The sequence below is a fragment of the Phocoena phocoena genome, chromosome 2 (assembly GCF_963924675.1).
Source record: "Phocoena phocoena chromosome 2, mPhoPho1.1, whole genome shotgun sequence".
NCBI classification, from domain to species: Eukaryota; Metazoa; Chordata; class Mammalia; order Artiodactyla; family Phocoenidae; genus Phocoena; species Phocoena phocoena.
The window spans coordinates 74,389,293-74,416,795 of record NC_089220.1 but is presented as its reverse complement, the minus strand read 5'-3'; the positions used below and the strand labels follow the sequence as shown (position 1 = coordinate 74,416,795).

The 27,503-nt window shown below is 54.0% G+C and overlaps 2 protein-coding genes across 5 annotated transcripts; both read left to right on the top strand.

The window, feature by feature from the left end:
• The first annotated feature begins 5,769 nt into the window (after positions 1-5,769).
• MRPL52 (mitochondrial ribosomal protein L52) lies at positions 5,770-9,349 on the top strand. 3 transcript variants are annotated; one of them, XM_065872068.1, is made up of 5 exons: positions 5,770-5,804; positions 5,907-5,967; positions 6,044-6,111; positions 8,370-8,434; positions 8,803-9,349. In XM_065872068.1, exons 1-5 carry the CDS (start codon positions 5,777-5,779, stop codon positions 8,953-8,955), a joined length of 375 nt encoding a protein of 124 aa, XP_065728140.1. In that variant the 5' UTR covers positions 5,770-5,776; the 3' UTR covers positions 8,956-9,349. The 3 variants fall into 3 exon arrangements, with proteins under 3 accessions (XP_065728140.1, XP_065728141.1, XP_065728143.1); XM_065872069.1 differs by having other exon boundaries at positions 5,777-5,804; positions 5,910-5,967; positions 8,370-8,441; positions 8,803-8,974; XM_065872071.1 differs by lacking the exon at positions 8,370-8,434 and having other exon boundaries at positions 5,777-5,804; positions 8,803-8,974.
• A 1,570-nt stretch (positions 9,350-10,919) lies between these two features.
• MMP14 (matrix metallopeptidase 14) lies at positions 10,920-21,004 on the top strand. Of its 2 annotated transcripts, none has more exons than XM_065872269.1 (10): positions 10,920-11,263; positions 15,218-15,366; positions 15,621-15,743; positions 16,096-16,403; positions 16,988-17,149; positions 17,455-17,615; positions 17,777-17,915; positions 18,046-18,196; positions 18,675-18,790; positions 19,163-21,004. In XM_065872269.1, the coding sequence occupies exons 1-10, from the start codon at positions 11,159-11,161 to the stop codon at positions 19,495-19,497; spliced, it is 1,749 nt and encodes a 582-aa protein (XP_065728341.1). In that variant the 5' UTR covers positions 10,920-11,158; the 3' UTR covers positions 19,498-21,004. The 2 variants fall into 2 exon arrangements, with proteins under 2 accessions (XP_065728341.1, XP_065728340.1); XM_065872268.1 differs by having other exon boundaries at positions 11,159-11,263; positions 16,988-17,153; positions 17,459-17,615; positions 19,163-19,497.
• Positions 21,005-27,503: the final 6,499 nt, after the last annotated feature.

Below are 27,503 nucleotides of genomic sequence, written 5' to 3'. Positions count from 1 at the left end.
CTTGTACCTGTACCTGCGTGTTGCAGAATTATTCTAGAGACAGGTGGTCTAGGTGAGCAGTCGTCAAGGATTCTGTCAGTGGAGGGGAGCCAAGTTACAGTTCACCAAGAGACAGAAGTCCGAGCTCATTGGCTCCAAACGTCTGAATTACCCTAAGGATAACTTAGCGCCCTTTTAGACCCAGGCTGCTTGCCCAGCTGGCCTGCCCCTTAATCCCACTCTGGGCTCAAATCCAAGTTGTAAATGAGGGAAGTTCCTAGGAAGACAGCCCTAAAGCTGCCCCTTTTGGCACTGGCCCCTGTTCCCTCTCCCTCACTCCAGCCACACTGGTCTCCTTGCTGTTGCCACACAAGCATGCTCCCTGCCACCTCAGGGCTTCTGCAATGGCTGTTCCTTCTGCCTGGAACATTCTCCATGTTATTGTTCATTCCCTCACTCACTCCATTCAGGTCTGTACTTAAACACCACTCTATCAGAGACCTTCCCTGAGGAGTCTCGGAAGGAGTAACTTCTTCCCTTTGCCAATCTCCATCCGCTTTACCGGCCGGACTTTTCTTCAAAGGCACCCACTATCACCTGGAGTTTGTTTGTTTGCTGTCACCTCCCCCACTAGCATGCAGCACCACCAGAGCTTTACTCGCTGGTATCCCCAGCGCAGGGCCCGTGCAGACAAACGAATGTTTGCTGGAAGCATAAATGAATGAACAATGCCCTTCCTCCTAGACTGATTTCCCAGTTGGGCTGCGGGAATGTCCTGAATTTGCCCTTCAGGCCCACCTATGCTGCAGCTGCTCTGGCTCCTAATCGACGAGTTTTGAGGGGGGAGGGTTTTTATTCTTTTTGATTGTAATGGGTCGAAGGAAAGGAAAAGAGTATAGTTTTCACAGTTTTACTTGGCGGTCTAGAAGGATTTGAATGGGACTTTCCGCTTCCTCAGTGGTAAAACAAAAAGCCCCTCATCTAACGCGCCTTCCCCGGCTTGGAAGCTCCCGGCTGCTCTGCCCCACACCCAGGCTCAGGTGGCCGGTCTGGGTGCGGCGAGCGCAAGGTGCGACGTCCGCGAAGAAGGAGTGAAAGGTCAGAGGGGACAAAGGCAGAGGGAGGCAAGCGCTCAGGCTCAACCAAATGTACGCGGGTTCGAGGAAAGTGGAACTGCACGCCCTTCAGCGGGAACTCTCCCCAGACCCGCCCCCGCTGCGCTCCTCGCCCCGCCCCATCCCCCTTCCGCCCCCGCCCCGTCCGCGCGCAGAGCTCACCTTTGCCCGTTTCTCCCGCCCTGCCCCCCCTCCCAGCCTAGCTCTCCCGGCCCTGCCCCCTGACGTCGTCCCCGCCGTTTCCCGTTACTTCCCTCTTTCTCTCGGCCCCCGGTTCCGTGTGTGCGGCCCGAAGATCTCGCCTTCGCACCTCGACCCAGCCACCGCCCGCCCCCAAAGGCCCTCTGGGAGGCTCGGTCGCCTCCGAAGTCCAGGTCTGGCTGCGGCGGCCGAGGCGGGCTCTGCCCTGGGGCACCAGGACCCCACCTCACCCAGACTCCTTCGTTCCCTCCACCTAGCCAAGCAGTCCCCGCCCCCCCCCCCCACGGGCTCCAGGAAGCGCTAGAAGAGAGAGCTTGTGGTCGGTGTAGGCGAAGATCGCAAAGGTCCGAGAACCGAGAGGCCCCGCAAGCCGCTCCCCTGCCCTGTCCTGGCTCAGGCACAGCTGCGCTGCCCCTGAGAAATGAAAATGACCGCGGATACCCTTAGACGCGTCCTCCTCCCCAGGAACGCTCAGCTTCCTCTTCCCCCCCTCCCAATCCAGCTCGAGCTGGCGGGCCCGACGGGGGTCTGGGCAAGGGCCCCGAACCCAGGCAAACCCGCCTCCAGCTCCGAGACGCTCTCGGCTGAAACTCGGGAGGGACTGTGGATCGACAAGTCCCGTGGGGGAGGGGAGGGAGCGGCGCCCGCTTGGAGCCAAGGGAGGGGTCTCCCGGAAGGGCGACTCAACTCTCCGCCCCCTCGGGGAAGCTGTTGCGTCAGCTTCAACATCCCAAATTAAAGAAAGTGGTCTCCACCGGGCCGGGAAGGTGTCGGGCCGTAGGGCCGCCGCCAGGAGGCAGCACTTAACCAAAAATGTCCGGGCTGAGGGTGTCCGGGAGGCTGGAGTCCCCACCGCACCTTTCATCTGAAGGATCTTAGTGGCAGAGTGGACCAATAAAAGAGGAAGTTGCTGGACTAATTCAAGGAAAGGAATGTGAAAATGTTTCACCACTTATTAAACCTAAAAGATGACTTGTAAATAATACAATTTACTTTAGTAGACTTTATGGACAGTCCAGCTTTGGCATCTTTTAAAGCCACTCTGCAGAGATTCATAGAGAACCACTCACCTTCAAGACCAGTCTGGTGGAAAGGCACAGAGCTTAAGAGACTTCCCAGCTACCAGGCGAGAAAAAAGAGCGTAGCCCGAGGTCATAATTTACCCATCCTGAAGCTGGGTCATTTAACACAGAATTTAGCCTGTACTGATTGAGCAGAGATTTGACAGCCATGGGAAAAGAAAAGGAATATGTTACAATAAATTATGTTAGTAATAAGGAAATAATATGCAAAGCAATGTATTGTGTGAGTGGGTGGTTTATAGCTGTCAGTTCCCACAGTTCTTGCATGGAGTGACAGTGATTTTGATCTTTTTTGAGCGGTCCTAAGGAGGAAGCCAATGAAGGAACAGGAAATAAGACACTTCCCAAATAGTTCGCTCTTCTTCAACCTCAGAATTTAGTCACGGTATGCAAAAAGGGGAAGAGGTTGCAAAATGAGGTGGAATTAGCTACCCAGAGTCACCTTCACTTAATGTTCTTTCTCCAACATCATTATTCATCACAACAGTTTAAAAAGCACCAACGTGCCCAGTGCACTTGTACAAAAATTACTGTATACAGACCTGACAGAAGGATATTTGAATAAACATGTTGGATGAAAACATGAATGGACAACAATGTGTTAAAGCCAAATGCGGGCTGTGATGCCCTGGAGAGGCAAAGGAGTTTAAGTAACAGAGGAAAGACATGAAGCTCAGATTCCAGATGCTTCCCACCATTGTTAACTCTAGCCTTTGCCAGATGAAGCCCAGAGGCTGAAAGACATTCAGTTAGGGGATGATGAAACCGCTTTCCTGTGGTTTAGAGTCTGATGAAGTCATTGAAGAGTGCTGTCCTAGTGCCAGACCCACTCCCCTGCAACAGTGTTCCATGAGGTCCCTGAGAATGCTGATGATGTTAGCTGTCAGCACTAGAGCTCTCTTTCTCTCTCCCTCTCAAAATCCTAACCCCTATTTCCAACCCATGGATTTCCAATCCATGGATTGTCCCCCCTGCCACATCACTCTAACCACATCAAAGGCTGAACTCATCTTCCTTCCAAAGACCTTTCCCCTCCCAGTTTTCCCAGTTTGACAGATCAAGATTCCCATTTGCCCCAAAGTCCTCCAGCTCTGGCTCCTTGACTCCCACGGCTATTAAATTAGTGCATGTGTTCAGTTCTGCATGTGGAGTTAATATTGTCCACATTATTTGTTCCCCTTAATGCATGTGGCCTTTTTCATGATTTTGCACCCATAGTGTGTGAGCTGCTAAAAGATAGAGGAGTGTTGCTGGTTCAACTCCTTTATATAGTGTTGATAGTAGTGCCAGCCTTTCATCTTTCCTACGAATCTTGAATGTTGACACCGACGTTATTTTTCCAGCCCTTGGCTCCTACTACGTGATTCTCCAACTGTAAACTATGTAATGGGATTGCAGTGCTGTCTGCCTCAGCTGTCTATCTCAGAACCAGCCAAAGGCACATGGAGTCTAGCCTGGGAAAGGTGTTACTCAGTCATTATTGCAACTGTAAAACAATAAATCCACAGCCACATTTTGGTTCAATTTCCTGATCTCTGAAAATTACAAGCTATCTCTACAGTGATTGCTTCCTGGTCTGTCTTATCTGTTTTACGGGTTTATTATGAAAATTTATAAAGAAGTGTTTTGTATCATTTATACAGAAGTGTTTTGATAACTGAAAATTAAGTGTACAAATGTAAAATGGTAATGGTACTCTATTGTCTTACTTCCCTTGCTTAGTTTTTTGGGTCCATCCGTTGGCTTACAGCCAAGGTTCTTTTATTCCCATCCCTTCTTCTAGTTCAGCCCTCCCCTATACCATTCTTATTGTTATCAAAACAGCTGCTTTTACTTCTTAAACCAGGACCCACCCTTCCCCTCTTTCAAAGCACAGTTCAGAGCCACCTCCTGTGGAAAAACTTCCCAGTCTTGCAGAAGGAAATGATAAACTTCCAGATAGGCCATTACACCACTCCCTCAGGTTCCCCCAGTCAGCGTGTGTTTAAGTGTCTATAGCCTAGCACAAGAGTAATGGCCACTTTTGTAGGAGCTTCACCATTTATAAAGCACTTTCACTTACCTTATCGTTCTTAAAATGTTTTCATAAATGTGATATATTTTAAGCTTTTTCTTCAATGAAGAAATTAGGGATAAATGACTTCCCCAAGGGCAAGTAAGGCATACCTCGGAGCTAACCACCACAATAAAGCAAATATCACAATAAAGTGAGTCACAGGAATTTTTTAGTTTCCCAGTACATGTAAAATTATGTTTACACTATATTATAGTCTATTAAAAGTGTGCAATAGCATTATGTCTAAAAACAAAAGTACATACCTTAGTCGAAAAATATCTTATTGCTAAAAAAATGCCAAAACAATTACAATAGCAACATCGAAGATCACAGATCACCATAACAAATAATAATGCCAAAGCTTGAAATATTTCAAGCATTACCAAAATGTGACACAAAGGCACAAAGAGAACAAATGCTGTTTGAAAATCTGGCACTGATAGACTTGCTCTATGCAAGATTGCCACAAACCTTTAATTTGTAAAAAATGCAATACCTGCAAAGCACAATAAAAGTATGTCTGTAAGTGATAAAAGAAAGAGGGAAGAAGCCACGGATCTGGGTTTGCCACTTACTACTACCTACCTCACAAGGTTTTTGCGAGGATTATATTATACAGTGTGTGGTGGTAGCTCTTATAAAAATGGAATCAGATGTTAGCTCCAATACCTCTTCCTCAAGAAAGCCTTATTAGACAGCCTACTCCAGATCGTTCCCATCATATGCTCACAAGCAGCACCTACTTCCCTTCCCAGCATTCATCTCAGCTGTAATATTACAGTAATGTGTATGATTATTTATCTTCATCTCTCTCTAGACTAGGAGCTCTATCTGAATAGGGACGTCTGCTCTGCTCTCCACACCGAATACAGTGCTTATCACATACAAGTTTTTCAATTTCGTTTGATAAATGAGAACTGAAACCCAAATTCTCTGATTCACTCTAAATTTGACTCTTAGGCTGGAGGAAATATGTTACAGTGATGCCAGAAGACAGAATGCGGTCACGTGGATGTTACTCAACTGATATAAAAGAATAAATTTCAAAGGACTAGAGACCGCTGCTGGGCAATGGGGGGGGTGGGGGGAAACAGTTCGGAACGGTTTAGTCTGGGCGCAGGCGACTTGAGCACGGTTGTAACCACCACTGAGAATGCATACGCTGAACGACCGTTCTCACCCAAAAATCCCTGGAAGCAGTTTTGTCCCTCTTTTCCGTACGATAAGCCAAGATGGCGCGGCCCTTGATTGAAAACCAGATTCAAGATGGCGACTCCCGGCTTCCCGCGCAGCGTCGGGCGTGGCCGAGAGGCCACACCCACTTCCGGGTTCGGCGCTTCAGCATGGCGGCTTTGCGTTTACTGCTGTCTAGTAAGCGGGTGTAGGGTCCGGGGGCTCAGGGGTTCGTGGAGGCAGGCCCGGGACGCCTAGGCTGGCTGCACGGCCTCTTTCCCAACTCTGCCGTTTTCCCAGCAGGTGTCCGGAGGCTGCACTGCGGCGCCGCGGCTCGGGCGGGCAGTCAGTGGCGACTCCAGTGAGTGCCGGTCTGGGGGGAACTGAGGGGCCAGATGCTGGGCTGAGTCCTCACGGAATTGTTTTTCTCCACCCAGGCAGGGCCTTGCCGCTAACCCCTCCGACTACGGGCCCCTTACGGAGCTCCCAGACTGGTCTTACGCGGGTGAGCGCTGATCTGACAGTTAACTCTACTTCGGAGATTTTCACCCAGAGGGAACGCCCGTGGTCGGAGGGGAGTTGGGGGGAGTGTCAAGGTGCGGGTTGTGTCTGAACGGACAACGTATTGAACTTTGTATTTGGAGTTGGGGGGAAGAAATCCTATTGTTTATTTTATAAATTAAACTACGCCTATGGAAAGTAAAGCTAGACAGGATCTTCTTGGCTTGTGGGGATAAGCAGAAGCTAACTCTGATGTGGGGCATCCCGCGGGAGGGACAAGACTTTATGTGTCTAAGAGGGACGTGGTTTTTTTAAAGTTACGAGGAACCGCCCTTCTGTGTGGTGAGTACATTGTTGAGAATTTGTTACCAAGTGCAGGTAGAGCTCTTTGAGAGGCTGCCTAAATGAGCGTCTCAGAGAGAGGCTTAGAAAGAGTGAGGACAGAGGATGACGGGCTCTCTTCAGAAAAGTTTCTTCCTTTACCTTAAAACAAAACAAAACAAAACGCCCTAGAAAGGAAGAACCTTAGAAAAGTTGAAGCCGCTCCCCACTGCCTTGGGACTCCAGTTCACAGGTGGTAAAATTGAGGCCTACAGAGGTAAATGCTTAGGAGCACACAGCTAGATAGTAGCAAAGCCAGGACTAGAACTGGGCAGAGGCCAGGCCCCCTTCAACAGCACAGAAACCTGAGTATTGGATTCTACAGGAGTATGAACCTGCTTAATCAGATATTTGGTGGCTGAGGAGGATGGTGAAGATTTTTTTCCTACTTGTTATTTACTGTAGGATGCCTAGGAGCTCCTTGAAGTAGTATGGAATATTGGGAAGACTCTGGAATTGAATTTTTTTTTAATTTATTTTATTTTTACTTACTTATTTTTGGCTGCGTTGGGTCTTCGCTGCTCCACACGGTCTTTCTTTAGTTACTGCGAGCAGGGGCTACTCTTCGTTACAGTGCACGGGCTTCTCCTCGTGGTGGCTCCTCTTGTTGGGAGCACGGGCTCTAGGCGCGTGGGCTTCAGTAGTTGTGGCACACGTGCTCAGTAGTTGTGGCTCACAGGCTCTAGAGCGGAGGCTCAGTAGTTGTGGCGCACGGGCTTAGTCGCTCTGTGGCATGTGGGATCTTCCCGGACCAGGGATGGGTCCCCCGTCCCCTGCATTGGCAGGTGGATTCTTAACCACTGTGCCACCAGAGAAGCCCATGGAATTGATTCTTAATCCAGGCTACTCTACTTGCTAACTTTGTGGTTAGCAAGTTACTTAATGGTATCTCTCAGTTTCCACAAATGTAAAAGAAGAATACCTATCTCAGATGGTTCTTGGAAGGATAAAATGAAACAACCAGTATAAAGCACCTGGTATACACAGTATTGGTTCTCTTTCCTGATGAATATTATCTCTTATTTGTCTTGCCTTCAAACTTTTGGACAGAGTTTTCACTGTTTCTTTCTTTCTTTGTAGAAAGTAAGTATCCTTTTAATCTCTGTTATAAACTACTTGAGATCAGATACTGCATTTTTTCAGCAAGTCAGCAGACATAAGATTTTTATTATGGGCCTACACTATACTACAGTGAAAGTAAGGGATACAGTCCCTAATCCCAAGGAACTTAAAAGTCTAGCTGGAAAAACAAAGCATGGACATTTTAAAAATTAAGTAATAATATTTCAGTGCTCTGCCCCTTTCCAGAAGGATTTGAGGTGGCTAAATAAGGCTAAAAACAATCAGTAGTACAATAAATGTCCCCAAACAGAGATGAATATTAAATGATGGAGATGCATTTCTTTCAGAAGAGAGAGCTGACAGAGTTGAAGAGGTTAGAGAAGGATTTCTGGGACAAGTACAGCTTGAGGTGGGCCTAAGAATGAGAATTTGGCTGGAAGGAAAGGAAAAGAGGGTGTTTCATTATAGAGTGAGAGGGAACTCAGCAAGGACTCGTAAGTAGAACAGTAATCAGATTGCTTGAATGGAGGGTTTCTGAAGATAAAACAGGAGATTCAGCATTGCAAAGGACCTCAAATTCTAGGCTAATGAGGGAGGGGTAAGTAAAATAGAGTAGGAACAGGCCTAGGAGCTTATTCTTGGTGGTTCTGGCATACCTCACCATTGAGGGAAGTGTTCTAGGGGAATTAAGCTACAGTGGGTGTGAAATGGAAAAGAGGAGCTCAAGATTTGTTCTTCCCTCTTTCCTATCACAGCCGCTTTCCCAGGGTCCTGCAGGCCATCTCTAACACTCGCCTTTTCTCTCACTTCTATCTGCAGATGGCCGCCCTGCTCCTCCAATGAAAGGCCAGCTTCGAAGAAAAGCCCAAAGGGAAAAGTTTGCAGTGAGTGGCCAGAGCCCACACAGAGCAAACTGTGTGTAATCAGGGAGAGATTTGAAATTGTAATTTGTCTTTATTTGGCACCTAAGCTAACACGTACCCCTCACTCCGAGGTTTTATCCGCCAAAGGTTTTAACAGTACCGGGAGAAGGGAGGGTAGAGTGGGTCACTCCTAGGGCAGGAACCAATAGCAGACACCCATTTTGCTGCCTTCCTCCTGCTTCCCAGCCCAGGACCTGGTTCCACCCCTTCCCCAGTCAGGGGTGTCATTTTCCAGCTGAAACCTCTGACTTTGATCTGTGAATGAAAGGATATATGGTGCAGAGCTCAAGCCCCAGATGTTATCCACACTGTTTTCCTGTCTGTTTCAGAGACGAGTTGTACTGCTGTCACAGGAAATGGATGCTGGATTACAGGCATGGCAGCTCAGGCAGCAAGAGAAGTTGCAGGAAGAAGAAAGGAAGAAGCAGAATGCTCTTAAACCCAAAGGGGCTCTACTGCAGAACCCACGACCAAGTCACTAAAAAGCAACTCCTGTCTGCCCCGGCCTGGCTCTGGCTTTCTGTTCTATCACCTAGATGCGTCATCCCAGCCAGAAGAAAGTCTTTATGTTCCCCATCTGTCTTCAGGGCAAAAGAGGATGGACACCAGGAAGAACAGGCTGTAAGATCACTGCCTGGAAGTGTTGGCACAGTGCCCTCACCACAGCTCCATTCCGGTTCAGCAGAATCTTGCTCGGGGGTATTGACCCCCTCTTTTGCAGGCCATAGGACTGGCCCAACTTTGCTGCTCTGCAAACACGAAAAAGAGGGCAACAGTTTCCCTGGCTTTAGCCACACACTAAAGCTTTTAACAGCCCATACAGAGTTCAGGCCTCATGCAGTTACGCATTAATAAATGTTTTGATGAAAAAGGCTTTCCAGCTGAGATCCACTTTTTGGCAAGCAACTGGTATCAGTTTTTGTAAACTTCAGATACATGGCCCTAGAGGATACTCCCACTGGGAAGGCTGACACGGCAACAGCAGACTTGGGTGTTGCATGTTCTGCTGAAGAGTGGGATCCTGAGGTTTCTGTGGTTCTGACTGAATTGCAGAGGTTGGTTGGAGAGAGGCCTGTACTTCCCAACCCCCACTTGTGCAGGGGAGCCCTGCGGTGCTCAGCCCCCAAACAGTGACTGTGGAATAGGTACCTAATAGCCACCATATACTTCCCACAGATCTGTTAGCTGCGCAGGCCCCAGGGAAACCTTTCATTTTATTGATCATGGCTCCTCCCATGGATTCTGAGGGGAAAAGGACCTTTGCTCCCATTACAATACCGAGCACTGGGCTTTTCTTCCATTCTCCTGCCACAAATAATGTGACAGTTCTTTTATCTCTAGGATTTCTGGAACTTCCTACCTGACATAATTTCTGTCCAGCCTCCTTTATTCCTTCCCTTGCTTTCTTTCCCTCCCTTCTTCTCCGCCCCCCCCCACCAACCTCCTTCCTCTCTTCGCTGACCAATGCAGTTCCTGGATCTTAGATTTCGCTGATGGTTGGGTTTTCTGTGTCCCACACTTTTCCTGCCTCTGTTGTGTTGCTTTTCCAGATCTAGCCGTCAGCCTCTTATCAGTCTCCCTTTCCCACCATCAGCTCTAGCCTGCCCTCCCCCTTCCCTTCTTACCTCCACCTTTTGTTCTCAGAGTCTAGTCAGCCCCTGAAGGAGGAGATTATACTCTTTCAGGGATTATCTCCTTTTCCGGTATAGAGCGGGAACTAAACCCCCGTAGGCCTGACTCCCATTCTCTCTTTTCTGCAGTTTCACCAAACTTGATTTGCCTTTCCCCGCGTTTCATGGCCTTGCACTCCTTTCCTCCCCAGCCAGTTCTAGTTCAAGGGGCAGCAGATTGCAAAGGACAATAAAAAAGGGGGTGCATTCGTCTTTCTCCAGGGACAGGACCCCCAGATCCAGTGTGGTGGTGGGATTTGTCAGTGGGTAGTTGGGTTTCGTTATTGTTGCTTTTTTTAAATTATTTTTTGTTAGGGTAGGGACAGAGGTGGCTGACAAGAATAAGGGACACAATTTTCAATACGGTTGAGCCACAGGCCCTAGCAGATGACGCCGCACACCGGGTCTCGTGGACACGGAAGATGCCCCCACCATCCCAGGCTCTGAGCTTCCCAGTGCTTCCCACGGAGGTGAGACGAACGGTGGAAGCAGAGAAATCAAACCACCCAAAATATGCTTAGAAGGAGAAAGTGTCCCACATCCCGTCCCTTGAGTCCCCCCAAGCCCCCCGCTCTCGGCTGTGGCCTCAACCCCTGCAGATGGCAGCCTCCACCACAGAAAGGCAACTTAGGTTTTTTTTTTTTTTTTTACCCTGCTCTTGGCTGTAATTGGATTCAGACTGAAACAACCACGTCCGCACCGGGAAAGGAGGGCATTGGGGCGGGGGCGGAGGGAGCCTGTGGGAGAAGGGAGGGACCAGAGGAGAGAGCGAGAGAGGGCTCGCCATCCAGTTCGCAGACTAAGCAGAAGAAAGATCAAAAAACGGGAAAGCGGGGACGAGCAAACAGGCGCTTTCAAGAACAATCCCCTCATCTCCAAGAGGACAGCGCTCTAGGAATCCAAATTCAGTGCCTACGGAAGACAAAAGGCGCCCCGAGGGAGTGGCGGTGCGACCCCAGGGCTTGGGCCCCTACGCGGAGCCCGCACGGCCCGGCTGCCCGGACGGTCGCGGACCATGTCTCTCGCCCCACGACCCGCCCGCAGTCTGCTGCTCCCCCTGCTCGCGCTCGCCTCCGCGCTCGCCTCCCTCAGCTCTGCCCAAAGCAGCTTCAGCCCCGAAGTAAGTGAGCTCCTCCGGCCCTGCCCGGAGTCGCGCCCGCCGGGGAGGCGAGCCCGGGGGTCTCCGAGGGGACAGCCCCCATTCGGAGAGGAGGGCTCTCGGCGTCTCCGCTGCTCCGGCCTGCAGGGTCCCCCTTCCTTTCCTTTCCCTCCTCATCTCCAAACTTCCAAGTCGATCCAACTTTTGCTTCCTCCAACTACCACCCCCACAACGCGCGCGCGCGCGCCGCCGACTTTCTTTCCCAATCCTTTCCTTGGAAGAACTTTCCTGCCGGGGCCCACTCCCACCCCTCCCCTGTTCCCCTGGGCTCTGAGCTCAGCTCTGGAACCGGTCGGGAGCCTGATAAATATTTGGACTCCGCTCAGACCCCGCGCTGTCCTGGTTTCTTGTCATGTGCGAGAGTTTGTTGTTTCTTCGACTTTCCAGTTCGCAGGCGCTCTCCCGCCCGCGCTCGCCGGCGCTCTGCCGGCCGGGAGGGCTCCGGGGACGGCGCCCCTTGGCCCGGGCCCCCCACGCTGCGGCCGCCGCCTCGCTGGCGCTCCCGGCCCTCCTCGGACGCGTCGGCTGCCAGGTGCGGTCGCGGGTGGCCGGCGGAGCGGGCCCGACCCCCACCCCATCCCCCGCCTTTCCGAGAGGACCCTCTGTGTCCCGGCCCGGAGCCCTGGCGTCGAGGGTCGCGGCGCTGGCGCCCTGGCCCGCGTTTCCGGACACACAAAGGTCTCCTTGTGAGCCGGGGCCTCGGCCGGGCTGCCGCCTCCGCTCCCTGCTCCCCCTTCGGCGCCTTTAGGCTCTTTTTGTTAATTGCTTTTTTGTGTTAATTGCAGGGAGACTGGGGGCGTAGTACGGGGAGAGGGGTGAGGGCCTGGCCCTGGGCTCCCGCGCAGGTCTTGACTGACTCGGTTGCCCCCCACCCATTCCCCGACGCTGGCCCACCGGGCTCGGGAGGAAGCCGCGTGGGAGTTGTCTGAGGAAGTTTTTCCTCTCTCTCTCTTTTATTTTGGGGTGAAGGTGGGAGACGGATTTGATCAGCTTCTTATTTTGGGCCATCCCAACCCACTCAGCTCGGCCAGGGCATGGGTGCGGTCGGGAGGGGCCGGGAAGGGCCCCTGAGCAGGGGGAAGGGATCAGGACTTGGCTTCCTCCCTCCTGGTCCCGGCCCTGGTCCCACCCCGGGAGGAAACATCTCCAGAAAGAACACACTCTCTCTGTCCTGAGACTGACAGGAATAGTGTGGCCCTAGGCATGGAGGTGACCACGGAGAGTGAAAAATCTGCCCAGGGGCTAAGCCTGACAGGGTCCAGGAGGGAGGAGGAGGCATCCTCTTTCCAGGCCTGGAGTCTTCATCAGAGGCCCGAAGGGGAGAGCGCCTAACAAAAGGAGCCCGGGCATCTGGGGGCTTCCCGCTGCCAACTTCGCCTGCCCTGCCTTCCTTCCCTCCCCTGCCCCACTAGGTCCCCTTGGGGAGGGGCGGCAGCCCTGGCTCTGTTTTAAGCGGGTCATGGGCAGTCCCAGTGCCAGAACCATCATTTGCTTCTGGACCATGGAGGGGTGGGAGGCAGAGGGAGGGAGGAGCAGGCCTAGAGGCTGGGATCCAGGGCCTGCAGAAGAGCCAGAGATTCACCCCAACCCCCTCCAGGACTCCTAGGCCGGTGAAGTGGGCCTAGGAGTGGGAGGGGTTCCTTGTCCTTGACTTTCCCCTAGAGGAATACCTTGCACCACTCAGTTTTCAGGACAAAGCCAGCCGACTCAGTTCTCTGACCCTGCAGAGTTGCTCCCTCTCCAGGCAAATCTGGAGGGAGAGCTGGGGTGGCCCAGGCCTCAAACAGCCGGCCTCCTCCCACCACCTCCAGGGTCCTGCACCAGCTCCGGGACAGCCCTCTCCTCTCCTTGGCCAGTCTGGCACTTGGCCCTTCTCCCACTCAGCCGCAGACACAAGAGTCCTCTCTTCTGTGGTTCCGACCTCATAGTCTCCTCTGTGGTTCTTGCTTTGCTCGGAGCCTAGGCCTGGGAGGAGGAGAGGAATGGGGGCACTTCCTTTCCAGAACCTGTGGCTCTCTTGACTCCAGAGAAGTTCCTTTCTTGACTAAGTCTCCACCTTTCTCTACTGCGTATGGGGTGGGGGTTGTGGGCGTGAATATTTAGACCTATCCACCTTCTTGAAAGACTCATCAGGAAGAGGGATGTATCCCAGAGCTCCCAGATGTGGATTCTCCCTATCTCTCTGCCACCCTCCCTCCTGTCATCCTGCTCTAGGAGCTTTGCCCCCTGAGGGTTGAGGGGGCCTGACCTCAGTCTTCCAGCTCCAGCAGTGGGCTGCTCCCATCCTTTCCCAAAGCTGAAGCAGCTGCTCCCCCACCACAGGTCATAAACCCGGGATGTGACTACCCTACAGGTGAGGCCAGGGGCAAAGGGAGTCTCCTGCATACTTGGGCACAGGCCACAGCAGGCCTCCTGCAGGCACTAGCTGTGGCATCAGTTAGCGCAGGTCAGGGCAAGTTTAGAGCTCCCAGGAGAGCAGCCCAAAACGAGCCTCCTGCTCTGCTCCCCTCTGGTATAACAGAGGTTAAACTTCGCGCCCTACCTTCTTCCCCTGAGGAGGGGCTCTCAGAGTGGGTGGTGCTAGGGTTGTTCTGGCCAGGCCTGTTGGCTGGGGAAAGGCTGTGTTGTTTACATCTCGGGCCCTAACTCCCATCATCAGCCGTAGGGGATCACTTCCCAGAACCATGTTGCAATTCTTGCCCCTGCCGGCTCAGGTCCCCAGTCAGCTGCTCCTGAATCACCCCCAGCCCCAGTGCAAGAGCACTGCACCACCGTCAAGGCCTGGGCCTCGAGGTGAAGGGCCACGTGGAGAGCCATCCTAATGACCTGGAGTAAGGGATGCAGCGCCACTCTGCACTCCAAGCTCCCGCCCTAGGCAACCTGCAGCCTCCTCTGGACTCCTTAAGAAGGCAAAGCTGGAGCAGGGACCAGAGCCATCCGAGTAGCATCTCCCCATAGGAGGATCTGAGCATGTTCATGTTCCACATAAAACTTGGCTCATTTTACTTTTCAGGCTTTAGGAAAAGACTCCATTTTTCTTACAATAAAGGCCGACTTTTTCCTCAACAGGGCTTTGCAATGCGGGTACCTTTCAATCAAACACCAAAAACCCAACTTTACTTTAAGGCAATATGCCAGCTTTTATATCATGAACAATTTCACATCATATCTAAAATAAACTACAGTCACCAAAATACTAAGTAAAGTACTAACCCTAATCCTGACCACCATCCCAATCTCCCACTCCCTCTACTGAGAACCTTAAATGGGTCTTTAGGTCCCAAGCCCTAGGTCAGATGCTGCTTGGATGGCGACAGTGGCAGGATCCTGACTCTGTGACTGGATCACATCCGCACCACCTCCAAACGCCCCAGCTTCCCCTATCAGCAGCCAGCCGGAGCCCTAGCTCCTTTTCTGCTCTCCTTTCTGAAAAGATCTCAGCTGTGTATACCCCAGAGGCACAGCATGCCTGTCCCAGGAGAGCCTCATGCCAGGCCCCAAAGCAGAGCCCCTCAGCCTCTCCCCTCTCCAACCACCATGGGCACACCCCAGCCTCAGGTGGGACACGCTGTATTTACAAGAACACTGACACAGAGGAGAAAAGCACTAGAAGGAATCTCAGCTCTGAGAAGACGTCCTAGAACTCAACTAAACCACCAGGGCTCCCATCAAAAGAGTTACAGCCAAAGCCCAGCGCTGTGGTTCCCCACCCCTCCAAGAGGATCAGCCATACTAGGACCCGGGCCAGAGTTTGGGTCCAGCCTGGGAGTTCCTCCAGACCCATTGCCAGAGCCAGGCTGGGAGCTCACTGCCCTTTCCACACCAAGCCAAGGGTGCATTCCAGGTGCTGTGAGGAAACAGAGGCTCCCCTCGGGCCAGGTGGGGATGCTCCAAGCCACATCCCTTTCCCTACAGGCCTGGCTGCAGCAGTATGGCTACCTGCCCCCTGGGGACCTGCGCACCCACACACAGCGCTCGCCTCAGTCACTCTCAGCTGCCATCGCTGCCATGCAGAGGTTCTACGGTCTGCGAGTGACAGGCAAGGCTGACGCAGACACCATGAAGTAAGTGCTAGACCTGGCAGGAATTCTGCCCAGCACCCACCCGCACAACACTGAGTACCAGAGAGGCTGCCACCTGAATGCCTGATTCCACCCCCACACCTCATCCCCACAAAATGATCCCGACCCTCTCCTGTTCATCCAGACCTCATGACCTTGTCTCTTCCCCACACTGACCCTGGGGCCGGACATTCCCCCTCTCCCCTGAAGACCTTTCTCTTTCATACGCTCTCCTGACCACAATCCTCACACCCCAGGGCCATGAGGCGCCCCCGCTGTGGCGTTCCAGACAAGTTTGGGGCTGAGATCAAGGCCAATGTTCGAAGGAAGCGCTATGCCATCCAGGGCCTCAAATGGCAGCATAACGAGATCACTTTCTGGTGAGTCCAACAGGCAAGTGGCCTTTCTCACATCAGGTCACCCTTCCCTATCAGTGGTGCTTAGAGACCCTGAGGCTCCCTTCCCTACTCACCCCTGTTCCTGAGAAGCATCCTCGGGGGTAGGGAGGAAAATGGCTCTCATCCTGGAGAGGGGTGCAGCCGGTAGAAGGTATATCCCAGAGTCAGAAAGCCCTCAGTTCTTGGGACAGAGGCATTGTGAGGCGGCAGGAAGAGCTGGGTCAGACAAAGGTGGCTGGACGGCTCAGTCAGACCTGGGAGAGTACAGGAAAGGAGTTCTGCCCCTTGTTGTCCTAACGCACTCCCATCCTCTCCCCACGTGGCTGGACCTCAGCATCCAGAACTACACCCCCAAGGTGGGGGAGTATGCCACGTTCGAGGCCATCCGCAAGGCGTTCCGTGTGTGGGAGAGTGCCACGCCGCTGCACTTCCGAGAGGTACCCTATGCCTACATCCGTGAGGGCCACGAGAAGCAGGCCGATATCATGATCTTCTTTGCTGAGGGTTTCCACGGTGACAGCACGCCTTTCGATGGCGAGGGTGGCTTCCTGGCCCATGCCTACTTCCCAGGCCCCAACATCGGAGGGGACACCCACTTTGACTCTGCCGAGCCCTGGACTGTCCGGAATGAGGATCTGAATGGTGAGCGAGGTAGCCCGGGGACTCTTATCCCTGGAAGAGTCAAGAGTCATTTGTATGGGGGTTCTCCAGCTTCCTCCCCAAGCCTCAGACCCCCAAATCTCAGGGCTTTGGGGGACCACAAACATCTCCCGGTCTGACTTCCAATGAAAGTCAGAGCTGTTTTGACCGTTTTGAGCTATTTTACTGTTTTCAGCTATTTACATTTACATATTTACATCTGGTCCCTTCTCTCGCCCAATAACTGACTTCCCAGTCAAAGACTTCAAAGCATCTGCATCACTCACGTTTCCAGGCAAATGTCATGTCTGGCTCCTGGGAGAAACTGAGGCCCAGGTAGGACCTCAGCTTCCCAATCCTTGCTGGGATTTGGATCCGGCCCCAGAACAGTCTCTCGCCTCTACCCAGAAGAGTTGCTGGCTGGCTTTTGCCTCCTCGGCCAGATAGGCTGGAACTCAGGATCTGGTCACTTTGGGTGGAAAATTTGGCAGGCAGGCTTCGTTGTGAACCTGAAGCTTCTGATGGGGAAGCAGGGAGTCTGAGGGAAGAGACCCAGGCTGCCATCATAACCATCCCCATCCCTCCAGGGAATGACATCTTTCTGGTGGCCGTGCACGAGCTGGGCCATGCCCTGGGGCTTGAGCATTCCAATGATCCCTCGGCCATCATGGCACCCTTTTACCAGTGGATGGACACAGAGAACTTCGTGCTGCCCGATGATGACCGCCGGGGCATCCAGCAACTTTATGGCAAGTAATCTACGCCCACATCTGCTCCTTCCTGTCTGCCCCTTATCCTCTCCTGTTCTCCCTGGCCTGTGCATTTTCCCCTCCCTCATGCCCTACAGTCTCCCCCCGGCCCCGCCACCTGACCCTGCCTCCATCCGCTCCCACTTTTAAAAGACCCCACCTTTTCTGTCCTTTCCCAGCTGATTGCTTCAGCCTCCCGCAAAGGCCCAGCCACACCTCTCCAAAGGTGTTATCTGCCCACATGTCTGTCCTTTCCTCCTACTCTGCCACCAAGTCTGAAGTGCCCCTCATGTTCTCTGCCCCAGGGAGCGAGTCAGGGTCCCCCACCAAGATGCCCCCTCAACCCAGGACCACCTCCAGGCCCTCTGTCCCTGATAAGCCCAAAAACCCCACCTATGGGCCCAACATCTGTGATGGGAACTTTGACACCGTGGCCATGCTCCGAGGGGAGATGTTTGTCTTCAAGGTGAGAGGGAGAAGTGGGTTGGTGTGGGGGACAAAAGGGCTCCATGACCGGGAGGCTGGGTGGAAACAGCAGTAGGAGGACTAAATCCTAAAACTGAGGCAGTGGAGCTTTGGGGACTGAGCTGGAGGACAAAGCTAAAGATGTAATGAACTGCCTCCCAGGAGCGCTGGTTCTGGCGGGTGAGGAAAAACCAGGTGATGGATGGATACCCCATGCCCATCGGCCAATTCTGGCGGGGCCTGCCCGCATCCATCAACACTGCCTACGAGAGGAAGGATGGCAAGTTTGTCTTCTTCAAAGGTAACCGGACATTCTGCCTTAGTCTTTGGGTGTGGGGAGGGTCTCCCTGGAGGAGCACATTCCACCTGACTCCTCCAAAGACCGTAGAGCCCAGGTGGAATCAGATCCTGCCCTCCCATCTCCTCCCCAGGAGACAAGCACTGGGTGTTTGACGAAGCTTCCCTGGAGCCTGGCTACCCCAAGCACATTAAGGAACTGGGTCGAGGACTGCCTACCGACAAGATCGATGCTGCTCTCTTCTGGATGCCCAACGGAAAGACCTATTTCTTTCGGGGAAACAAGTAAGGCCTCAATCCCTGGGCTCCAGGCCTCCCTCCTCAGACACCACCACCAGGTTCCCTCAATTCTGGAGGAAGACCTACTTTCCCCCTGAAATGTTTCCCTGGAGAAGAAGCTGGCTGAGTCTGTGCTGTTGCCTAGCAACGGGCAGCCTCCATTGGGTGCTGAGTGAGTGGGGTATGACCGGGTCACCGTTTCAGACCTGCTCATTTGATGCCTCCTGCCCCCAGCCCTGTGCCACCGCCCCAGTTGCCAGGCACTGTCATTAAGGGCCGCTGGTGGCTCCTTGCAGCCTGGGCCCTCCCTCCCACCCCCACCTTCCACCGCTTTCAGCTGCAGGCCCTCATTACTCAAAACCCCTGTCCCCCCGCCCCCATCCACAGACACCCTTTGCTCACCAGCGAATTCAGTCCCGGGTCCCACTCCCCTCGGAAGACATGCCCAGTGTCCAACCACTTCCCTTCCCTGCCTCTCCCCCAGGTACTACCGTTTCAACGAGGAGCTCAGGGCAGTGGACAGCGAGTACCCCAAAAACATCAAGGTCTGGGAAGGAATCCCTGAGTCTCCCAGAGGGTCATTCATGGGCAGCGATGAAGGTGAGAGGGGCACAGGAGGTGTCTATGAGGGGAGGACCGGAAGAGGGAGTTAAGAGAGAGCAGGAGGAAAGATGGAGAGGATCGGGTTGAAAATAATGATGAGGAGGACAGGGGAGCCCCTGCCATGTGCCAGGCACTGAGTAAGTGCTTTCCACGCTTCGGACCCCTTAATCCCCACCACTGTCTCAACCTGGTGCTAGAGTTACCTGGTTTGACAGCTGAGGAAACCGATGCTCAGAAAAGCGAAGCGATTACCTCAGCTGGCGCGCACACTGACTGGATTCTCTCCCGCTCTTCTTCTCTCTTTGCCTCTTCTCCGGACGCTGCCCGCACCTCTCATCTGCAATGCCGCCTTCTTGCTGACCCTTGCAGTCTTCACTTACTTCTACAAGGGGAACAAATACTGGAAATTCAACAACCAGAAGCTGAAGGTTGAGCCTGGCTACCCCAAGTCAGCCCTGCGGGACTGGATGGGCTGCCCGTCGTCGGGGGGCCGGCCGGATGAGGGGACTGAGGAGGAGACGGAGGTGATCATCATCGAGGTGGACGAGGAAGGCAGCGGAGCAGTGAGCGCGGCCGCCGTGGTGCTGCCTGTGCTGCTGCTGCTCCTGGTGCTGGCAGTGGGCCTCGCCGTCTTCTTCTTCCGACGCCACGGGACCCCCAAGCGACTGCTCTATTGCCAGCGCTCCCTGCTGGACAAGGTCTGACCCCCACTGCTGCCCGCCCACTCCTCCCACGAGGACTTTGCCTCTGAAGGCCAGTGGCAGCAGGTGGTGGTGGGTGGGCTGCTCCCGCCGGTCCCGAGCCCCCTCCCCAGCCCCCCCCCACGTCCCTTCTTCTCTGTCCCATGACTGGCCTCTCCCCCCCTCCGCGCTGGCATTGCTTCTTCCTTAGATGGGTCCCCCGGAGGCTGAGCAGGGGCTGGCCTCCCAGCCCCTGCCCCTCAGGGGCCGCCGTGGCTTGGTGTGTGTTCAGCCCCATCTGAATGTCCGGGCTCTGCACTTGAAGGCAGGACCCTCAGACCTCGCTGGTAAAGGTCAAATGGGGTCATCTGCTCCTTTTCCATTCCCTGACATACCTTTAACCTCTGAACTCTGACCTCAGGGGTCTCTGGGCACGCTAGCCCCGCGAGCCCCCGGGGGTACTCAATTGGCAGCCTCCCACCACTCTTTCTGGCTGAGAGAAATCTAATCTTGTTGTGAGGGGGAGACCCTGAGAGAGTGAGGGGGTGAGGGCTGCTCAGCTACCCTAAGACCTTGGGAGGAAAGCTCAGAGAGGGTCAGTCCTCTCCACCAAGATCCACCTCTGCCCCACCTGCCCCCGAGAACTTCCACGGAAGGAGCCTGAGCCATTAAGGACTAACCTGGGGCTGCAGAAACCCTTGACAGCCCTACCCTCCCAAACGTTAGCCTCGGATGGGGATGTCAAGGTTGGAAGAGCTGAGACCAGGGGGTGCAGCTACCGGGGTGGGCCCCAGGAGTCCTGGGGGTGAGCCTGGGGGCCACAGAGAAAGAACCTCACTCAAATGCAGGCAGCTGGGGTAGGGACCCAGGGGCAGAGCAGTCAGAGAGGACAGGACAGGACCAAAAGGCAAACCAGGGAGTTGCAGCAGGAGTGGATGGCGGGGGGCCGGGCAGGCCAGGCCGGCAGGGACGCCACAGGGTGGGCTGTGGTAGCCGGGGGAGGGCACGTTTTATTGGAGCTCTCAGGAAGGGCCCGATAAAGGCACACCTGCTCCCATTTGGTGCCCTGGCTTCAATCAGACCGCACGGAGGGGAAGGCGGGGAGCCAGAGAAAGGAGCAGAGAGGGCACGCATGGGGGACTGGCGACCCGGAACCTTGATGAGAGCAGCCACCTAGCTAGGGAGCCGAGGATCAGCCTGCCTCCGCCAGCCTCCGGGAAGGGGCAGGCGCCTGGGCGTTTTGTCAGGTTAGCCCCTCGCTTCCCGACGACCCCCCCCAGCCCTTCCTACAGGTGTCCTGCCCTCCCCTCCCCACCCGGCCCACCCATTTGAGGTCTCCTTGGGCCGCCAATGGTGGTCCTGGTACCCGGAGACCTGGGAGAGTGAGAGACCACGTGGGGGCAGTGAGCGGAGAGGGATGTCAGGGGTGGGAGGAGTGCGGTGAACGGTGCTGGCAGTCCGGCTGAAGTTGTCTTGTTTGGGTTTTTTGTTTTGTTTAATGTATATTTTTATTATAATTATTATATATGAATTCCCTTCAAATCGTTCCTTTTTGTTAACAAGGGGCATGGGGAGGGGTGGGGGTGGGGCAGAGGCGTCCGACCCCAGGAACCTGCAGGGCGGGGCTGGGTCAGTGCCCTCTAAGGACATTTTCGACCTTGTTCAACCTTTCCACAAAGAATAAACAGTGTTTCACGTTCCTCGTGTGGCTGCAGTTTGTGTGCCTGGGACGTGGCTGTGAGGGGAATGGGAAGCAGGAGGGCCGTGCGGTGTTTTCCGTGAGGTGGGGTTTTGGTATTTTTCATACATAACGGAATATGTTTATTCTCGGTGGATGAAAAGGATCCAGGGCCCAGAGATGGGGAGGAGGGCATACTCCACGGGGGCCGGCGAGTTGTCCGCAGAGCTCAGCCAGCTCCCCTCTCCCAACCTGGCCTAGGAGGCTACCTTTGAGGCCCAGGACTGCAAAGCAAGAGGAAGTGGCCAAGCGGAAGCCACTCGGAAAATCTTCCTAAATTGCATTACCCTGGCGTGTGATCCAGCCGCAGACCCTCCGTTTGCTCAGGCCTCGCACAGCTGCTGGGGGATTCCCCCATCGCAGTCAGCCTCGGGCTTGGGCGGGAAGCGGGGGACAGGCCCTTCTCCCCAGCCCTCAGGATCTCAGCCTCTCCCAGGCCTGGGGCTCCCCTGCAGGGGCAGAAGGAACAGAGGGGAAAGAAAGAGGTTGCCCCGTGGCCAGTTAGGAGCAGCCTATCTCTGGCAAAACAGGGATCTCACCCCAGTTGCCCAGGAGAAGCAGGATGGTCGGGTTGGAAGGGCAGAATGACAGGGCTTTGTTTCCTCTTTCCTTAGAAACTGCTGCCCCAGACAGGGTTCCCAGGCTGTCGACCCACCCTTCCTCCAAACCAGCCTGGAGGGAGCAATCGCTCAGCTGCTGAGTCAGCTCAGCTGAAGGGAGCAGCCCTCTTTCTCCCCTCCTTCCCTTCCTGCCTCAGCCCGGCCCTCGCTCCCTCCCGGCTCCAGCCCAGGCCCCCTTCCATGGCCTGCCTCCTAGAGGCCTGGCCCCGCCTAAGCCAGGCGTTTGATGCAGCTGCTAGTCAGGGCTGGCTGGTGTGATTGCTTTGGCAGAAGGGGTACCCCCCCTTCCTGCCAGCCAGGAACCCTGACCTTATGCCTGGCCTCCTGCGCCTCTCCTGCCCAACAGCTGTTTGGCAGGGCCTGTGTGTCTCAGTGGAGTTGGACACCACCTCCCCGCCACCCTCACTGGAGGGGATGGGGACCCTGAGAAGTCAGGGGCATCTGGGGGTGGTAGGGCCCGAGCCCTGTGGCAAGGAGCTCAGAGATGAGCTCATGGCCCTTTTGTGTTTTTGTGGCCCACATCTGGAGGCAATTACAGATGTTATCCAGTGGGAGTTCTGCAAAACACAGCTGGAGCCAGTGGAGGAGCGTGGGGAGGGGGGACTGCCAGAGGGAAGAGGAGAGGGAGCCTAGGGCTCTGGCGTCTGGAGTGTGGTTTCCCCATCACGAGGAAATTGTTTGGCCCTGATTCTGGAATCACAAGATTCTCTCTGAAGCCAAGGGGGAGAGATGGGAATGGAGGACCAGAGACAAAGGGGGAAGAGGTGGAAGAGGCTTCACAAGCTGGGAGAATTGCAGGGTGAAGGCTGCAAGGTCCCGTGCTTCTGACATGCCTTGGGTCTGAGGGATCCAGCCCAGTGAGGCTGCCCCGGGGACCCCACCGGGCCCCAGCTGAGTGAACCACCAGGTCAGGCTGGGTGAGGGGAGAGCAGAAGGCCCTGGGAGACCTGCAAATATTGCTTTCACTGGCCCTACCCTGCTTTGTCCATTGGGCCTGACCCAGTTTCTATGGTTCCAAGTTCCTTTATTCGAAAGCAGCACATGTGAGTTAGAGCAGCCAGGAGGGAGCCAAGGGGAATCTGCAAGGAGGTTTGGGCAGAACCCAGGGAAGCGGGCTCTCAGGAAATTGGACTATACTCTGCCCATCACTGCACCCCACACATTTGGGGGAGCCATGGACGCCCTTGACATCGACTCCCTTCTCGGGGCTCCTGCCACCAGCTGGGCCCATGCCCGCAAGGCTGCCAGCCAGGTGCTGGGTCCACAGGATGGAAAGGGAGGGGAAGATCTAAGAGGAGCTGGACTCTCTAGAGGAGAGGGGACTGAGTGGAGTGACCCCCACGTACAATCTGGCCAGCTCTGCTGGTCCTTCCCTGTCCTTCTCCTGGGCCCCATCTCCCCACAATCTGACAGCCTTCCCAGTCCTTTGTTTACCCTCTGTATTCCCACTTCCCTTTCCAGCTAAGGGGAGGTGGTGGGAAAGCACAAACATTGCCCCATTTTACAGATGCAGAAACTGAGGCCCAGATAAGACTTGCTCAAGCTCACAGCTCAGTAGTCCAAAATTAAAACCCAGGTCTGTCTGACTTTTTTTCCTGTACAGGCAGATTCTGACCATGTCTCTTGAGTGTCTCTTCCATTGTGGACTCCATGTAGCTGGGTATCTGCATGGCAGTGTGTGTTCTGCGGAATCTGTCAGCATGTGTGTGCTTGCCTGCTGTGCTGTGTCGCAGGAGTGGTAGCACAGGAGAGAAGGGCTCTTCCTCAGGAGTCCTCTTGGCCAGGCCAGGAGTCACCTTCCTTCTTGGGGGCAGGAACAGGTATTCTAAGGGGATGGAGGAGGCATAGGACTCAGAAGCCAGAGGAAGTGAATGGGACAAAGGCAGAAGCTGGGGGAGGGATTCGGGTGGTGAATGTCTGAGGCAGGGGCCTGGCAGGAGGGGGAGGCTTTCAGGGCAGTTCCCATTCCCTAAGGCCCCGGGGAACCCCAGGTGAGGTTGCTCCATTGTTCTGAAGTCCCTGTACCCCCATCCAACCCACCGCCCCAAATCTGAATTCACCTCCTTTAGGAGAGCAACTCCCATCAGTCACCTAGCCTGTGGGTCTCTGCCTTCCTCACTCAGACAGTCTTGGGAGACTGGGGAGACCCAGAGGCAGCCTTCTTCGAGGGGGCTGGGCAGCCAAGGCCTGGAAAGGAGGCAGGCCTGACTGGCCAGAAGCCACCTTCCAAATGAGCTCACACACATACTTTCCACCCTGGCCCAGGGCCGCGGCTGGGTGCCTTCCAGGCCAGCCTTCCCCAGCCAGGCCCAGCCCCCTCTGTCCTCCTCTGTCCCTCAGCAGGCCTGGAGCCCGGGGTTCCATGACAGGATGGATCGGGCACCCCAGGCCAGGGCCGTCACCACACCCCAAGGGAGCAGCTTTCCCTGCCTCCAGGCTGAGACCAGGTCTCCGCAGGGTCCCTTATTCCTCCAATGGGCCTTCGTGGCTTAGAGGAGGAGGAGACCAGTTTCCTGCACCCAAAGACCCACACCTGGATAGGGAGGGGCAGTAGAGGGGAAAGGAGAGGTGTCCACATTGTAGTGACCTGGAAGAAGCACTTCCTCAGAGAGCCTGAAGTAGCTCATTGACTCAGGGACTGGGCCACGTCTGGAAGCTGCCTCACCATGGGTCACATCCTGCCCACTCACTTGATTTCCCGCTAGGGGCACTTCCCCGATTTGAGGCAGGATGGGGTCTGGGTGGAGCAAGGCCAGGCTGACCTCAAAGCAGGGGAAAGATGGGTGCCTCCGAAGGGCCCAGCGGATTTGCACGCATGTGACAGGCTCCAGCTCATTTTGATCCAGCCTATGGTCAAAGACTTCACCCTTCGCCCAGCTTCCAGAGACATGTAGCACCAGGCCAGAGAGCAAGATCAATTCCCAAAAACGCTCTCCTTGGCTACTCTGTGCCTGGCTCTGTGCCCTCACCCAACATCCTGGATCCGATGATATCTTCCTGGGGTTCCATGAGTTTGTATGTACAGACACAGCAGACAATTGCTCCCATTTTGGATTCCAAAAATATGGGCACTGCAGGTAGATCACACAGGCAGCCGTTGCCCTCCAAGGCACGGATGGTATAGTTCTGTCGAAGAATGACTATGATTCATAATACCACTGACCCCATCACAGCCACCAGCCGAATGTTCTGTCCTCACTTCCTTACAAAAGAGTCGGATGGTGCTAGGCACACAGGAGCCCCTTAATAAATGTCTACTGACTTGAATTGCCAGTGAGAGCTGTGATATACATACGTTAACAGCTGTAGTTGTGAATACAGAAGTATTCTATACACGTGTAATAAGCATGTGTATACATAGTAAATTTATAGGTTAAAAAAAATCACTGAGCTGTACATTTAAGTTTAGTACTTTTTTTGAATTTTACTGTATATTTCATATCAATCTTTAAAAGGTTCAAAAAAGAAAGAAAATATATCAAGGGAAGAGGTTCGCAACTCCAGAACAATGGCTTTGTCCCTACAGACCCCCTCCTTATGTGCCAGCCCTATCCCAGAGCCTGCCCTTAATCAGGGAATGGTTGGTATTGGGTTGTGTTGGCCTACCTCTTCTGGAAATACCAATCCTCCAGGCTGCACTCCCAGGACAGCGTGCACCTGGACCCTGGAGCACTCAGCAGGAAGGTCTCTCTCCCTTCACTCCTCTAAGCTCCATGCCAGGTGTCCCCAGAGTCCTCCTCCACTCTACTGGTCTGTGCTCCAGAGGTCCCCCACCCCCACCCCATGCCTGCACAAAACTGCACATAAGTTCTGGGTGGAGGAAAGCTGGAGAAGGGGCCCAGAGCAACGCCCACCCCATCCTCTCTGTCTGGGCGCAGCCCCTTCTGCAGCAGAGACCGCTGGGGAGGGTTTGCAGGGTGGTAGCGCCCCCTCGTGCTCTGTGTTGGCACTGCAAGCCAAGCCCGGAGAACCGAAAGGTGGGGGCAAAGCCAGCAACGCTCAGGGCCGAGGACACCACCGGCCTGTCCCTTCCCCCTTTCCACTTTCCACGCTTCAACCCAGGACACCTGTACTTAAAGGGGTGGGACTATGGGCGCGACAGGATGACAAGCCTTAGTCTTCCAGCTGCAGAGAGGGAAAAGTCAGTTTCCGTCGTCTGTGCCTGTGCTGGGGGTTGGTGAACAGTCCTCGAATAACTCCAGGAAGGAAGAGGGAGTGGAAGGGGTGCAGGACAGAGGGTCTGCGGGAGGAAGCAAAGGGGGCACTGGAGTCCTGTCCTCTGAGTTACCACACTGCCCTCCGGTGGACGCCTCAGACACTGATCCCTCCAGGATGCCTGTCCCCTGGGCTTGTCCAGGTGGGTCTGCACTCCTGGACCTCAGAATGCTAGAACAGAGCTCCCTCTGGCCAAGGCAAGCAGGCCTCTGCGACTCCTGTATCTAAGAATGGGACATTTCTGTGCCACTTCTCTGAGGCCTTTGTAGGCCATGCCCAAGCCTCCTGGGGGGCCTCTTACTTGCACCCATCCTCCTAAAGTCATCTGTACCCTGGGGCTGGGAGACTCCTTTAATCCCAGTCTTACATTTATAAAATTCTTAAATTTTGTAGTTCATAAAAATACCTATAGGTGTTTTGTGATTATCACTATATTATTGCCTATTTATGCTAAAAGTTTTCATTTGTTAAATATAAACACTTAAAATACACCAAGTTGGGGGACTTCCCTGGTGACGCAGTGGTTAAGAACTCTCCTGCCAATGCAGGGGACACGGGTTCGAACCCTGGTCCAGGAAGATCCCATATGACGCGGAGCAACTAAGCCTGTGCGCCACAACTACTGAGCCTGCGCACTGAGAGAGCCTGTGCTCCGCAACAAGAGAAGCCACTGCAGTGAGAACCCTGCGCACCGCAACGAGAAGAGTAGCGTCCCCCGACTTGCTGCAACTAGAGAAAGCCCGTGCGCAGCAACGAAGACCCAACGCAGCCAAAAATAGAAAGATAAATAAATAAGTTAATTAATTAATTTTTAAAAAATACACCAAATTGGGACTTCCCTGGTGGTCCAGTGAGTAAGACTCTGCACTCCCAATGCAGGGGGCCCAGGTTGGATCCCTGGTCAGGGAATCCCGCGTGCATGCCGCAGTACCGCAACTATGAGCCTGCGTACCACAGCTAAGACCTGGTGCAGCCAAAATAAACAAATAAATATTTTTAAAAATAAATAAATAAATAATAAATAAAATACACCAAATATTTTGAAAACAGTCTTAGTATTTAATTTTTTAGTACACCCGAGGGCCCCAGAATGGACATGATTGAGGTGGTTCTCAAACCTCCAAGGGGTGTCCCTGACCCGGCATCTAATTCTTTCCAAAGCACAAGGAAACTTACTCCCATCAACATATGGTAGAGTCTTCAATCCCCATTCCCTTCAAACACACAGGTTTCCCCATCTTGAAAAGCTCTCCTGGATTCTGCTGCAGTCTTGAAAGATTTTTCTCATTTTCCCCTTTTCTCTCAAGCCAAGGTTTTCCAAAAGCTGTCTGTATTCCTTCCCCAGTCATTTCTTTTTAACTCAACCTCTATGTCTGCATCCCAACCAGGCATTTACTGAAACTTCTCCCTAAAAGGCCCTCGTGACCCCTTTCTTCCCACCCCAGGCCTCCTCTCTG

What these genes read in the sequence shown, in the direction of transcription:
- MRPL52 (XM_065872068.1), top strand. Translation starts at nt 5,777, where the DNA reads ATGGCGGCTTTGCGTTTACTGCTGTCTA. An exon ending in TTTGCGTTTACTGCTGTCTA is followed by an intron (nt 5,805 to 5,906) that starts GTAAGCGGGTGT and finishes CCGTTTTCCCAG; the next exon opens with CAGGTGTCCGGAGGCTGCAC. An exon ending in CCCAGACTGGTCTTACGCGG is followed by an intron (nt 6,112 to 8,369) that starts GTGAGCGCTGAT and finishes TTCTATCTGCAG; the next exon opens with ATGGCCGCCCTGCTCCTCCA.
- MMP14 (XM_065872269.1), top strand. Translation starts at nt 11,159, where the DNA reads ATGTCTCTCGCCCCACGACCCGCCCGCAGTCTGCTGCTCCCCCTGCTC. An exon ending in GCTGACGCAGACACCATGAA is followed by an intron (nt 15,367 to 15,620) that starts GTAAGTGCTAGA and finishes CTCACACCCCAG; the next exon opens with GGCCATGAGGCGCCCCCGCT. An exon ending in CATAACGAGATCACTTTCTG is followed by an intron (nt 15,744 to 16,095) that starts GTGAGTCCAACA and finishes GCTGGACCTCAG; the next exon opens with CATCCAGAACTACACCCCCA.